Below are 13,502 nucleotides of genomic sequence, written 5' to 3' on the forward strand. Positions count from 1 at the left end.
ATCAATGTTTATTTTGATAACATTTTTGTTTAACTTTCATTAATAAAACGATGAGACATTGTGCACTTTCGTGTTATATATACATACATTTATAAAACGATTTTGTAATCTCTCTCTCTCTCTCTCTCTCTCTCTCTATATATATATATATATACACACACACACGTGTGCGTATGTGTTTATATGTATAAAAATGTAAAGACCTCTTTCGATCACGAATGACCATGGGATTGCATCCAGGAAGTTCCACCCTGGAAGACCAGCGGTCGCCCATGCATACCATGTTGCCTAATAGAAAAGAAAAGCCGATACAGCTTGGCACCAATGACGCTTCAACTAATTTTGTACAGGCAAGTGGATTGGAGCCACATGAAATAGTATTTTGCGCAAAAGCCCACAGCCTGGTCCAGGAATCGAAATCATAACCTCACGACTGGAAGCCCAACGCTTTAGACACTAAGCCAAGCGCCTTCACATTGCATGTAATTATTTGTTTAAGAATTTCAATTCTTCCTAAAATATGCCTGACTTTATCGCTTTGCTATATTTTCATTTCTTCGAAATCAATCTCCTTAATCTTAACATCTTAATCTTTCCCGCCTTCAGGAAAATGCAGGAAGGAATTGCATCAAATTTTGTCATTGAAAGTTACAGACACCAGAAGAGGGCGGCATTGCATCGTGCCAAAAACCTCAACATTGTCATCAGGATGCAGGAGCAGATACTCCAATAACGCGAACTATTTCAAGAGCTCAGCACTTCAATATTCTTCCCCCAAAAGCTTGAGAGACGTACGTGGGGTGGATGTAGGTGACTTTAAAACAGAACCGTGTCTTTTTCTGTCAAGAGATTTCGGATAAATCTACCTCGCGGCAGGAAACGCAGATGAGGGCAGCAACATCGAACTCCTTCATTCACCGAATGCCACCTATCAGAGGAAATAAATTTTTCATGCTCTCATTTTTTTTGCATGAGAAATAGAATAACCAATAATTAAATTGTATATGTATAGAATATAGAATGTATCGACTTTTCTTTTGCATAATGACAGATTTTGTGATTGACAGGTTTTCGTGTCGCAGAAATACTGTCCTTTCAAGTCGACGGATGGAGCAGTGGGCCGACCAGAGCCCGGAATAGATCATATAGAATTAAATGCATAAGATTAAAGAAAGAGAACGATCAGCGACAATTAGCGATAACATCACATACACAGACCCATATAATGATATTCCAATGTAATAAAAGTGGGATAATGAAGATCATTGGTTGCAACGTTTACTCTTTATCACGTATATGAACAGGGTGTGAGAAGAATAAAAGTTTAGAATCAAATAAACACTAACGCCAATCTTAGCAATAATAAACATTAAGAGAGGGGAAAAAATAGCCTTGAAATATATGTAATTAATTTATATACACATTCACAGCCATAGATAAGGATTCGGCGGAATATTCTGCGCTGTATATATATCAATGTAAAATACGTTGATGAAAACAAAGTTAAGGTTTTATGGAGATGTTAAAGACGATTAACAATTGAATATTAGATATTTTATTATTACCTAAGCTGGAGAAGTGCATACGCTAAACGGATTCCAGCGATGATGAGGATTAGAGAATGATACAAATTGTTCAGAATCTGTCGTAGTTCCGGCATTGCATATGAGGAGTCAGGAGCAATTTGAGAAAAATGACAAAGAAGGGGTAAGTCAAAAGAGGCATACACGCGAATACGAATACACAGATATACAAAACATCTGGATACACAGATCGATTCATTATATATATATATATATATATATATATATATATATATATAGGAGACCAAAAGTGTACGTACGCCGCTATATATAGCCCTGTTTATAATTATACCATATGTTATATATTTATTATATCTTGCTACTGTGTCGACTAAGGTCTCCGTTGATAGGCCGCTGGTATTTATAGAGTGTTAGGCACTTCCGGTATGCAAATTAGGGAAATGGCTAAAATTTGCTCTGTTTATAATTATACCATATGTTACACACACACACACATAAATATACATATATTTATACGTATGTATGTATGCATGCTTTGTATAATAATAATTATTATAATCTATTTATTATTTTAAAAATCCTCGTTAATTGATTTATGTCGATTCATGTTTATATATATCTTTCTCTGTATGTGTGCATAAATATGTGAAGCAATCAGTTAATATTAATTTTTTTATATTGATCCAGGGCCTTCACAAGGGATCCATTCTTGCCTGAATTAAAAGCATCAAGAAGCGGAACGAATTACCCGAATCTTCGTTCTCAGCGTCACCAACTCTGTTCAACGATATTTGTCATTGAACTAATATTTCCTACTGCGGGATCTCCGGTTTCTGAACGGGTGGATTACATGGCATCACTCAACGGGCAATAGAAACTACATCGTTAACACCAAACACACAAGTTTTGTGAACTAATATTAATTATACTTAAACGAATAAAAGAAATTTGACCATATTGCAGACAGAGCTATTTTGGAATTTACTACCGCTATCTATGACGTATGCACTGGTCTTTTACAATGAAATGTTATTATAAAACCCAAAGAACTAACTGGAATTGAATACACATTTTGTAATACTTATTTGGATCTCACATATCCTTCAGCTGTTTCTTATGCACATGTAAAGACTCAGATTTACAGTAGATACAAAAGGATTTGGATGTGATGGTGTTTATTCCTGTCCCAAGCAGTCAAGTTATTACTTAATCCCTGAATCTGTATTCTCTGTAGCTGACTGTTACAGCTCTACACCTTTACTTATTTTATTGCATTCTCGCCTTAACTTGACATTTTCTATTCCCTAAATAAAAAAAGAAACTCAGTTAACAAAACCCATATCGTTACTTGAATTTATAGTAATTGCAAACTAAGATACATGTTTCTCGATAAAAAAAAGTGTACTAATTTACTGTGACCTATAATTCTAACTGTACTTTACAAAAGACATTTTGTTCATAATTTTGGACGAACACATTTTATTCTGTGCAAAGCACACTTGAGAAAACAAACATCTGTTATATAATTAATTAATTTCAGAGAAGACAATAACGCAACCTAATCAAAGGTATAGATTATTGAAATACAACACTTGTTTGATAATGTATGTTAGATTTCTCATCGATTAACATAATTTCAGGTTCTAAACGTCAATCGAGTCTGCAAAACCTGAAGTTCAAGAAAAATGTCGAGGTTTATCAGATGGTTTAAGCATTACACTTCATGTCGATGGAAATTATGTTACGCTTGTACTGTTTCTTTTCTTCTCATGCAAACATTAAGAGTTGATCTAAGTATGGCTTTTGTTTGTATGTTGAAACCACTCAATCGTACAACTGAGGAAGTTAACATTACTGCAAACAACCAAGAGTGTTCTGCTGCTTTAGACAATCATTCTATGAATCAAAACTATGAAGGAGAGTTCGAATGGAGCGATACTCTACAATCGAATATGTTGGCAGGGTACTTCTATGGATATATAGCAACTAATATTTTAGGTGGTGTATTGGCAGATAAATATGGTGGGAAAAGAGTTCTTGGAGGTTCACTTCTTTTAGCATCAATTTTGACCATCCTTCACCCAAGTTTATCTCGAATTAGTGGTTACTTTACACTTTTTCTAAGGATATTAACTGGTATGGCATCGTCAGCGGTGGCCCCATCAATTCAGTCCTTATTTGGACGTTGGGGCCCTCCAAACGAAATTAGTTCTTTGATTGGGTTTTCATTTGCTGGTCAATTTATAGGTAGTATTGTAGGTCTATCAATATCTGGTTTTCTTTGTGTGTATGGATTTGATAATGGATGGGGTTCTATATTTTATATATTTGGTGGAATATCGTTGGTATTTAGCTGTGTATGGTTTTACATTGTTTATGATAATCCAGACGTCCATCCCACTATCAGCGAAGAAGAACGTTCTTACTTAAATAGGACTATAGTAAGTGAAAACGTAGTCAAGAATTTGCCTTGGCGACGACTGATTTTTTCACCTGCCGTATGGGCTATTAATTTTGGTATGTTTTCTTATGGCTGGACCGATATATCTTTCCAAGTATTGCTCCCTCTATATATGAAAAAAGCCTTAAACGTTAATACAACAGCGAACGGTTTATTGTCGTCTGTTCCTTCCATTGGACAAATCATTGCTCTACCGTTGTGTGGAAAATGTGCAGATTTTATACGTTCGAAGAAATATCTGTCAACTCGTTCCGTACGAGTTTTATTCCAAACATTTTCTATGGTGGCTTCAGCATGTCTGCTGATTGCCATAGGATTCCTTAGATGTGACCAAACCATTCTAATAACACTACTTTTGTTTCTCAGTGGTATAACTATATCATTTACCAGTGGTGGTGCCCTCATCAATAACAATGACATTGCTCCAAGTTATGCTGGTATTGTATTTGGATTTGCTAACACGTTCACATCAATAGCCGGCTGCATTAGCACCGTATCTACTAACGCTCTTACACCAAACGGCACACAAAAAGAATGGCAGATCACGTTCGCCTTGTACGCTGCTATTTGTGTATTTGGTGCAATATTTTTTGCAATATTGGCAAAAGGAGAGATCCAATATTGGACAGCTTCAGAAGTACCTGGCTCATCTGTGCATCCTAGCAATAGGAGTACAAAAGGATGAGGTGAGTAAATTCCTTGATCGTTTTGTCTAGCTAAAACACCAAGATCATTCAGTAGTACATAACTGTATGCTTTATTTTTGCCTGCCTGCATTCCTGTCTGTGTCTGTGTCTGTGTCTGTGTCTCTCTGTCTCTGTCTCTGTCTCTGTCTCTGTCTGTCTGTCTGTCTGTCTGTCTGTCTCTCTCTATATATATGAAGAAAAAAGCTGTCATTGTTAGTAAGTCGTAAAGTTGTGTTGCACTTATAGAATGATGCAATATGCGCAAATCAATCAGGAAAAAAGATTTATGTGTGGAGGTATCTGATTGTCTCTATACTTACCCCTTCTTTGTAATATTCACTTGAATATAATGATCGGATTGCTTGATATGCAGTGACAATTGTGATCAATGGTAGCTGGGGCTGCGACAGAAATTGAATGACTTGCATCGTTTAGTAGCTCTCATCTTCATTTCAATCCACTTCTGCTGACGTAACGTCAAAAAATTCAACATTCAGGAGTAAAGACCAAACATCTTTCACATTTCCCCACAAACTCTATTCACCTCGATTTATTAACGTGTTTTGCATTGATATAAAACCCGGATATATATATATATGTGTGTGTGTGCGCGTGTGTGTATAGAAATTAAATAACAAGATAGATTTGGTATTAAACCTTATCCTGTACCACGTTCGTTTCGACCGGTCCTACTATCTCAACACAAACACAACCAATCGACTTATTTTAGTCCAAAACATTAATCACACAGACACACAAACACACACACACACATATATATACATATATACGACGGGCTTCTTTCAGTTTCCGTCTACCAAATCCACTCACAAGGCTTTGGTCGGCCCGAGGCTATAGTAGAAGACACTTGCCCAAGGTGCCACGGAGTGGGACTGAACCCGGAACCATGTGGTTGGTAAGCAAGCTACTTATCACACAGCCACTCCTGCGCCTATAGACTCTGTTCCATTAAAGTGTTTACATTTTATGTAAAACCACAAAACATTCATAGTAAGCGTGTCTACTTTCCTGCATACATGCATATAAATTAATTACGTATAAATTCTATAAAAGCTCAGATGACACGTACTTAATTTTAATTCATGCTCTGGCATACCTCTTTATGCACTGGCCATGCTCTTTATTGGTACCAGAAATTTGATCTCAAATGTAATGTCATTAACTTGTGATCTGAAATGTTTTGCACTTACACTCAGTGCATATTGCACAATAAAGGTGACAGCGTGCTATTAGTCAACGTTGCTGTTTCGCGGGCAATGGGAAGCCGGATGTATTTTGTTATATATATATTTTGGGATGAAACCGCCCCAAATTCTCGACGTCACCTTGGGAGATGCAGAGTGGTTGGTACGGGACGGCCAGCGATGGAGAGCAGTGGTGGACCTGGTCGGCTCTACGCATGATGACGCCCCTGGGACCACTAAAATGGGATGATCCCAACCACATCAAGCAAAATCATGAAACAAAGCCAGTCACTTCTTAAATTACCACAATTTATTCGGATTTGTTGTTATTTGTTGTTGGGTCATTTTTCTTTCTGCTGAGGGTGGAATCAACATTTTCTGTGTTTATTTTTGTTTCTCGGAAATTAATCAATTTTTCCGCGCGTGCCTTTTGTACCGCGTTACGAATTTTCGTGTTTATTTTTGTTTATCAGAAATTCATCAATTTTTCGGCGCGTGCCTTTTGTACCGCGTTACGAATTTTCTTGTTTATTTTTGTTTCTCAGAAATTCATCAAATTTTCCGCGTGTGCCTTTTGTACCGCGTTACGAATTTTCTTTATTTTTTCTGTTGTGCAAATACTTGACTGAGATATGTGTTTTATTTTTCAGGTTACGTCTACTAATTCAAGCCCGTCTTGCTACTACCAAATAAAAGAAAGTGACTTCCTGAAATATGTCTAAAGGAATCAAACCGACCCCCATCCCTCACAAAAGTCCAGAAATGTCTTTTTACACTTACAAAAATATCAAGAACGATTTTCTTATTTTGGTAACTATTCCGTGCACAGAAATAATCATAACATTGGAAAATTCACAGACTGTAATCCAGAATATGAACACATAAAACCCCCCCCACTTCTTTCAGAAAAAAAAACGACAAAAAATATCAAGAACTACAAGAACAATAATGGTGATAAAATGCCTTCTTTTATTCTTGTCATTTGGATTTTTTAAAAGCAAACATTGAAAACATTTGACATAGACATTGTGTTGGAAAGTAGAACAAAAAGGATTTATACTGTTTCTAGTGTAGTGAAAAAAAAAATGGTAATTTTTGGGACAGAGGATAATCGGTACCATCAAATTTATAACTAGTTGGGTACTTTATTTTATCGCTCCCGAAAGGAAGAAAGGCAAATTCGAACTCAGAACATAAAATGTCGGAGAAAAGTTCACAAATAATTTTTATCGACGCTTTAATGATTCTGCATTCCTCTCCTCGTTTTCATATGACATCGTTTTGGCTATCTCTCAAATTGTGAGGTCAGTTTCAATTTACAATTACAATACATTTCGGAAAGCAGAGAACTATTCCGAACATGTTATACTATAAATAACTGAACATGAAGAAAATATATGAACCACGCACACACTAAATCGATAATTATATAAAAACAAAAGAATTAAAAGCAATCGTTTCAAATATGTACTAAACAAATTGGGAAACCTACATACACACACACACACACGCGCGCGTGGGTGGTAACATCATAGGGAAGTTGGGCGTAAATGTTGTAAAGTCATTTTTAAACAAAATAAATATAAACAAAAAACCGATAAAGCATATTTATTTTATCGAACGAACGCAGTAAAATCAATTCTCAACTCTTTTAGAGACGGTCGTTCATTACAAACAAAAACAACTAAACATCAACAGCAATAATGGTTTCATTTTTTGGCACAGCGCTTATTTTATCGATCCTCATAATTGGATGAAAGGCAAAACCAACCTGGATAGAATTTGAACTCAGAAAGTGAAGACGGATGGAAACTGCTAAGCATTTTGCCCGTCGTGCTAACGGTTCTGCCAGCACGCTGCCTTAATAATAATAATGGTTTCAAATTTTGCCTCAAGGACAGCAATTCTGGGTTAGAAAGTAAATAAGAAACATCTTCTAAGTTCATATCGATTATATGTGAAAGTAAAGTTTTGATTAAATGGCAAGATTTCAAAAGAATTTTTAAAATGTCCTTGCTAGTGTTTTATATTTTAATTTTTCTAATATACTCACCTATACCGTGGAATTTCTACGGATCCCGCTAGTTTTCAAAAGATTAGTAAAATTACAGAAGATATTAATATATACATTCATGTGTGCTATTGCTAAGGTATTAAGTTAACATTCACTGTTTTTGAATTTTCAGGCGAATCAGTTCCCTCTATACGTGCCCAATCTTGGATTTCTCCTCTGGCCAATATCGCAAACAATATTGCACCAACTACACATACAGAAGCAAACAAGGCTAACACGATCTGCCATTCTTCTTGTGTACCATTTGGAGTGAGAGCTTTTGCAGACACCGTACTAATACTGCCAGCTGCTGTGCCAAAAGCATTAGCTATTCCAAATACAACGCCAGCGTAATTTGGGGCAATGTCAATGTTGTTGACGGTAACACCACCGCTGGAAAAGGATAGAGTTATACCACTAAGAAACAAGAGGATACTTATTAAAGTGTTTTCGCCACATTCGAGGAATCCTATCGCGATTAACAGACTTGCTGAACCTAACATAGAAAAAGTGTGGAATAAAACTCGAACAGAACGAGTTGACAGATATTTCTTTGAACGTACAATATCTGCGCATTTTCCCCACACCGGTAAAGCAATTATTTGTCCAACTGCAGTGACAGACGACATTAAACCGTTGGATGTTGTATTAACGTTTAAAGCTTCTTTCACATAAAGAGGTAACAACACCTGGAAAGATAGAGTAGTCCAACAATAAGCACACCAACCAAAGATGATGGCCCAAACTGCAGATGAAGAGAACAGCCGTTTCCAGGGCACATTTTTAACTACTTTTTCACTCACTATAGTTCTCTTTAAGTAAGAATATTCTTCTTCGCTGATAGTGGGATGGGTGTCTGGATTATCGTAAACTACATAAAACCACACACAACTAAACACCAACGATAATCCACCAAATATATAAAATATAGAACCCCATCCATTATCAAATCCATACACACAAAGGTAACCTGATATCGAAAGACATAAAATACTACCTAAATATTGAGCAGCAAATATAATAGCAATCAATAAACTAATTTCTTGTGAAGGAGCCCAGCGTCCAAATAAGGACTGAAGTGCAGGGTAGGTCGGCCCCGATACCACACCGGTTAATATCCTTAGAACAAGAGTAAAGTAGCCACTAACTCGTGATAAACTTGGGTGGAGAATGGTCAAAATTGATGATGAGAGAAATGAAGCTCCCAGAACTCTTTTTCCACCATATTTATCTGCCAATAATCCACCCACAATGTTAGTCCCTATATATCCATAAAAGTAACCAGCTAACATGTTTGATTGTAATTTATCACTCCATTCAAACTCTCCTTCATAATTTCGATTTAATGAATAATTATTCAAAGCAGAACAACGATGTTCATTTGCAGTAAAGCTAACTTCCTCAGTCGTACGATTGGGTGTTTTCAACATACATACAAATGCCATGCTTAGATTAACTCTTAATGTTTGCATCAAAAGACTAGCAGTAGCACAGGCATAACATAGTCTCCAACGACAAGAAGAATAACGCTTTATCCAGAGGGCGAATTGAGACATTTTTGTTAACTTCAAGTTCCAATGATTTTCACAATGTTTATTTTTAAGAGATGTGTGATGTAATTTTTAAATATTGAATGAAACAGTAAAAGACAGTCACCAAAAATTAGCAACTTCTTACTTTCCTGTGCGCAGCTTCATTTCATAAAATTAATGATGGTTGTTTGGTCTCTAAAGTGTATATTTAACCAAATGAAATCTGATGTTCAAACATTTTGATTAAGATATCTTAATGTCAATATATTTCAGAGTAGCTTGGTACATTTCATTATCGATAAATTTAGACATGTAACCCTGTAAAGCTTAGTGTTAATATATATTAGTTATCACTGCTTTAGTAAACTATTTTGTTTATTTTTTACTATCACGTTAAGGCAAAAATACAATCAAGAAATAAGACGAATAAAAATGCAGAGTTTGACAGTAAATTATAGAGAACGCAAATTCAGGAATTGTGTTACAATCTGTAAAGTTTGGCTCTGGAATTAATACCGTCACTTCCAAATCTTCTCTGTCTGCTGTAAATCTGAAACCTGGAGATACATAAGAAACAGTCGAAAAATATGTGGTAACCAACTAGTTTTTAAACGATATATGTTCAATTCCACAATTCCACAATTCCACTTAGTTCTTTGATGTATTCAGTTATACTCTGTGTTACTTCAGTATAAGTCTGTGGGGACGTTTACAATGCAGTTCCTATTTAAGGTTGAGTCATTCCAAGTTATTCATTCCTTGTATCAAAAATACGACAGAAACTGAAGATCCAACTGTGGGAAATATTAGTTCAACGACAAATATTTTTGGGAAGAATTGGTGAAGCTGGGAAATAAAGATTGTTGAGTATTCCTTTATGTCTCTTTGTGTTCTTAGTTCTGGCAAGAATCAATTGATTGTGCATTCTCTGAAATGTGAGATCGTGTATCAATGAAAGAAATCAATATTAGTTAATGGACTTAAAAACATACGAGAGGTGCTCAAAATTTCCTGGCTTTTGGTAAAAGAAAACACAGGAGGATCAGTTATGATTTTATTCAGCATAGGCTATGAACGAGATGTGACACCCCTTTTAATTCTGATATTGCCATGGGTTCAAGTGACTCCGCCCAAGTTATAGATTTGGTTGGTGCATACCTCCGTAAGTGTCTTAGTAGTGAACTCCCTGAACTGCAGGATGGTCATTACAAAGATGAAACATTATTTATTATAACTAAAGACTATCATAGAAAGAATGAGGCAGAAAGATCAGATAATTCTTCAAAAGCTTTAACCTAGGGCTCACTTTCGAATAAGATATGAAAATAATTAACTTCTTAGATGCTACACTAGAACTTAAATCTGGTTTGTATTATCCCTATAGAAAACCAAATGTTACAAAGTATGTGAACAAATCCTCTAATCATCTCCCAAATGTATTAAAGTCATATATATACATACACATATACATATACATATACATGTCTGGATTATTACGTAGATATTATATATCAATGAAGAAAAAAAAAGGTCGTTGGGATTTGAAGAAAAACTACTTATTTAGCGGTTCGGAAAAAGAGACCGACAGAATAAATCCTGCGGTCGATTTGTTCGACTAAAGACGGTGCTCGAGTATGGCCGCAGTCAAATGAATGAAACAAGTAAAAGAATGCAAGAGTAATATATATCTATTTGTGTGTGTGTGTATTTGCGTATATTTTTATAGGGTTATCTATGCATTGCATTTATGTTTTAGTGAATAACTACGTCAATGTATGTGTGAGATTGTATGTATGTGAGTGTATTAAAACCGTGTATATACAATACTACGTATACAAAATTGTATGTCGGTAGTGAATAATGAAACGTACTTACAGCGTACTTACAGGATATCTGCGTTCTGTGGTTCCATTGGATGAAGTATATGCATCCACATTTGTACTAGTGTATACATTTAGTGATTAAGTTGTTGTTTCTTAATATGTTTATCTCCAGTGGATAATCCCATTTGTGCTAGCTACGAGATTTAAATGATCAACACTTCATTGCATCTAGAGGTCGTTCAGATGAGTTACTTCTTTCTCAAAATATTCTAAGCGGTTGGTTTCCTGGTAGATTTGTTTAAATATAAAATAAATGAATTATCAATTATATTGTGTGAAAAAAGTGACATTTTATTTCACATTCTTAAACCTTTTTGAGTCTCATGTTCTTGACATTCATTTTGTGACTGGCCATCAGAACTGCGACTGTTAAATCTGCTTGTTCTAGATTCAGCTGTCACTAACATTTCTCATATTACGAAGTGAAGATCTTTTGATGTTATTTTATATTATTCACTTTTAAAGTTTCATTTGTTGTATTTTGTGATATTGTCTTTCATACATAGATTATAAAGTGCTTTGTACTTTCGATGAGTCAATTACAATGGTTTTGTTGGTTACACGTAGGCCATCGCATTTATGTATGGTTCGCTTTTATTTTAATATCAGTGTGTACCCCCAAAATTAGTGTCCCTTTTCTTTGTTGAAGATCAAGTCAATTTTTTCAAAGTTCAATTTTGTTTCCTAGAAATTCCTTATGTTTTTGTACGTATGTACTTGTTGCATTAGGCTATGAATTTTCGTATTCACTCTTTCTCCTGTTGAAGCCGTGAAACTTCTTCAGCAATTGCTTGGTATGGGCGTGTATTTCACTGTTTCCATGCTACAATTACTGACTCAAGCTATTTTCCCACTACCCTAATAAAATAGACATTCTGAAATACGTCTAAAGGAATAGAGTAAACACGTTCAGAAATATCTATTTACACAAACAAAAGTGTAAAAGCGATATTCTAAACTTTCTTTGTAATAATTCCGTGCGAAACGGCACAGAAATAATCAGGATGTTGGAAAATCCACAAACTGTAATTCAGAATAGGAATGACTTTTAGGAAAATAACAACAACAACATCAAGAACAACGATAGTGTTATATAATGTTTCCTTTTATTATTACCATTTGGATCTTTTCAAGCATACAACAAAAACGTTTGACATAATGGCGTTATAAAGAAAAACAAAACAGATTGAAATTGTTGCTAATTCAGGTAAAAGACCTATCATTTTGAGGGGAGATGATAATGAGTACGATAGAATTTGGTACTTTATTTGATCGATACCGAAAGGAAGCAAAGCAACTTTGAATTCAGAGCATAAAAAGATAGATTTTAGCGAATCTTGAAAGGATTCTTCTCCTCCCTTTTATATGTGAGGTTCAATTTCCATTTATAATTCTAATAAAACGCAAAATACCACGGGGCCATTCCGGAGAAGTTTTACCATGACTAACTGGAGATGGTAAAATTATTAGTTAGAATAAACACGCTGTAAATGATTACATAATAAGGCAACCTAATTAAAACATATAAAATTATTTAAAATATATACCAAAACAGATAGAGTAACATACGCACACAAACACATAGGTGGGAACCTGCCAGATCGTTTGGATCGGAATATTCCACAAATTTAGTCTCCATGACGCTATAAAACAGTTACGTATGTTTATATGTTACCTTATGTTACCGTATCTGTTCATCGATGTATATAACTACACACGCTAACATGAATTAGCATTCGCATATTCGCACGCACAAAAGTTACAGTGTTAACATTGCCCTGGCGCATACCAAATATATTATACATAGAGACGCCATTACAAATGAATACAGAAAATGTATAGATACATCCAAAGCCATACAGACACGCACGTATATACCACTCCCAATAATGCATAATATAAAAATTCTTAATCTCAGAAATATAGGAACCCCACGTACGAGGGGATCGCGAAAAGTCCCTGCCTTTAAGTGTATAGCGAGAGGCTTGGCTGTAGGCCTAAACTTCCGCTGCGATACTTATGATATATATATATCACAAGTATCGCAGTATATATATATGTATGTATGTATGTATGTATGTATGTATGTATGTATGTATGTATGTATGTATGTATGTGTGTGTGTGTGTGTGTGTGTG

The 13,502-nt window shown here is 35.3% G+C and overlaps 2 protein-coding genes across 5 annotated transcripts in view; one reads left to right on the forward strand and one right to left on the reverse strand.

Annotated features, from left to right (window-relative positions):
- The window catches only part of LOC106881429 (sialin-like), a 12,402-nt gene extending 4,904 nt beyond the window's left edge, over positions 1–7,498 (forward strand). Inside the window, exons 1-3 of one of the 3 annotated variants that reach the window (XM_052976360.1) lie at positions 191–482; positions 2,232–4,691; positions 6,547–7,498. In XM_052976360.1, the coding sequence (XP_052832320.1) occupies positions 3,230–4,690 (1,461 nt within the window). In that variant the 5' untranslated portion in view covers positions 191–482; positions 2,232–3,229 and the 3' untranslated portion in view covers position 4,691; positions 6,547–7,498. Of the gene's footprint in view, positions 1–190; positions 483–802; positions 1,708–2,231; positions 4,692–6,546 lie in introns of those variants that run through there. The other 2 variants (XM_052976359.1, XM_052976358.1) reach the window with 2 other exon arrangements.
- LOC106881438 (uncharacterized transporter slc-17.2) lies at positions 6,843–11,648 on the reverse strand. 2 transcript variants are annotated; one of them, XM_014931824.2, is made up of 2 exons: positions 11,368–11,648; positions 6,843–10,409 (listed from the first exon to the last, which is right to left on the reverse strand). In XM_014931824.2, exon 2 carries the CDS (start codon positions 9,503–9,505, stop codon positions 8,042–8,044), a length of 1,464 nt encoding a protein of 487 aa, XP_014787310.1. In that variant the 5' UTR covers positions 9,506–10,409; positions 11,368–11,648; the 3' UTR covers positions 6,843–8,041. The 2 variants fall into 2 exon arrangements, with proteins under 2 accessions (XP_014787310.1, XP_014787309.1); XM_014931823.2 differs by having other exon boundaries at positions 11,357–11,648.
- Positions 11,649–13,502: the final 1,854 nt, after the last annotated feature.

This window comes from Octopus bimaculoides, chromosome 24 (assembly GCF_001194135.2).
Source record: "Octopus bimaculoides isolate UCB-OBI-ISO-001 chromosome 24, ASM119413v2, whole genome shotgun sequence".
NCBI classification, from domain to species: Eukaryota; Metazoa; Mollusca; class Cephalopoda; order Octopoda; family Octopodidae; genus Octopus; species Octopus bimaculoides.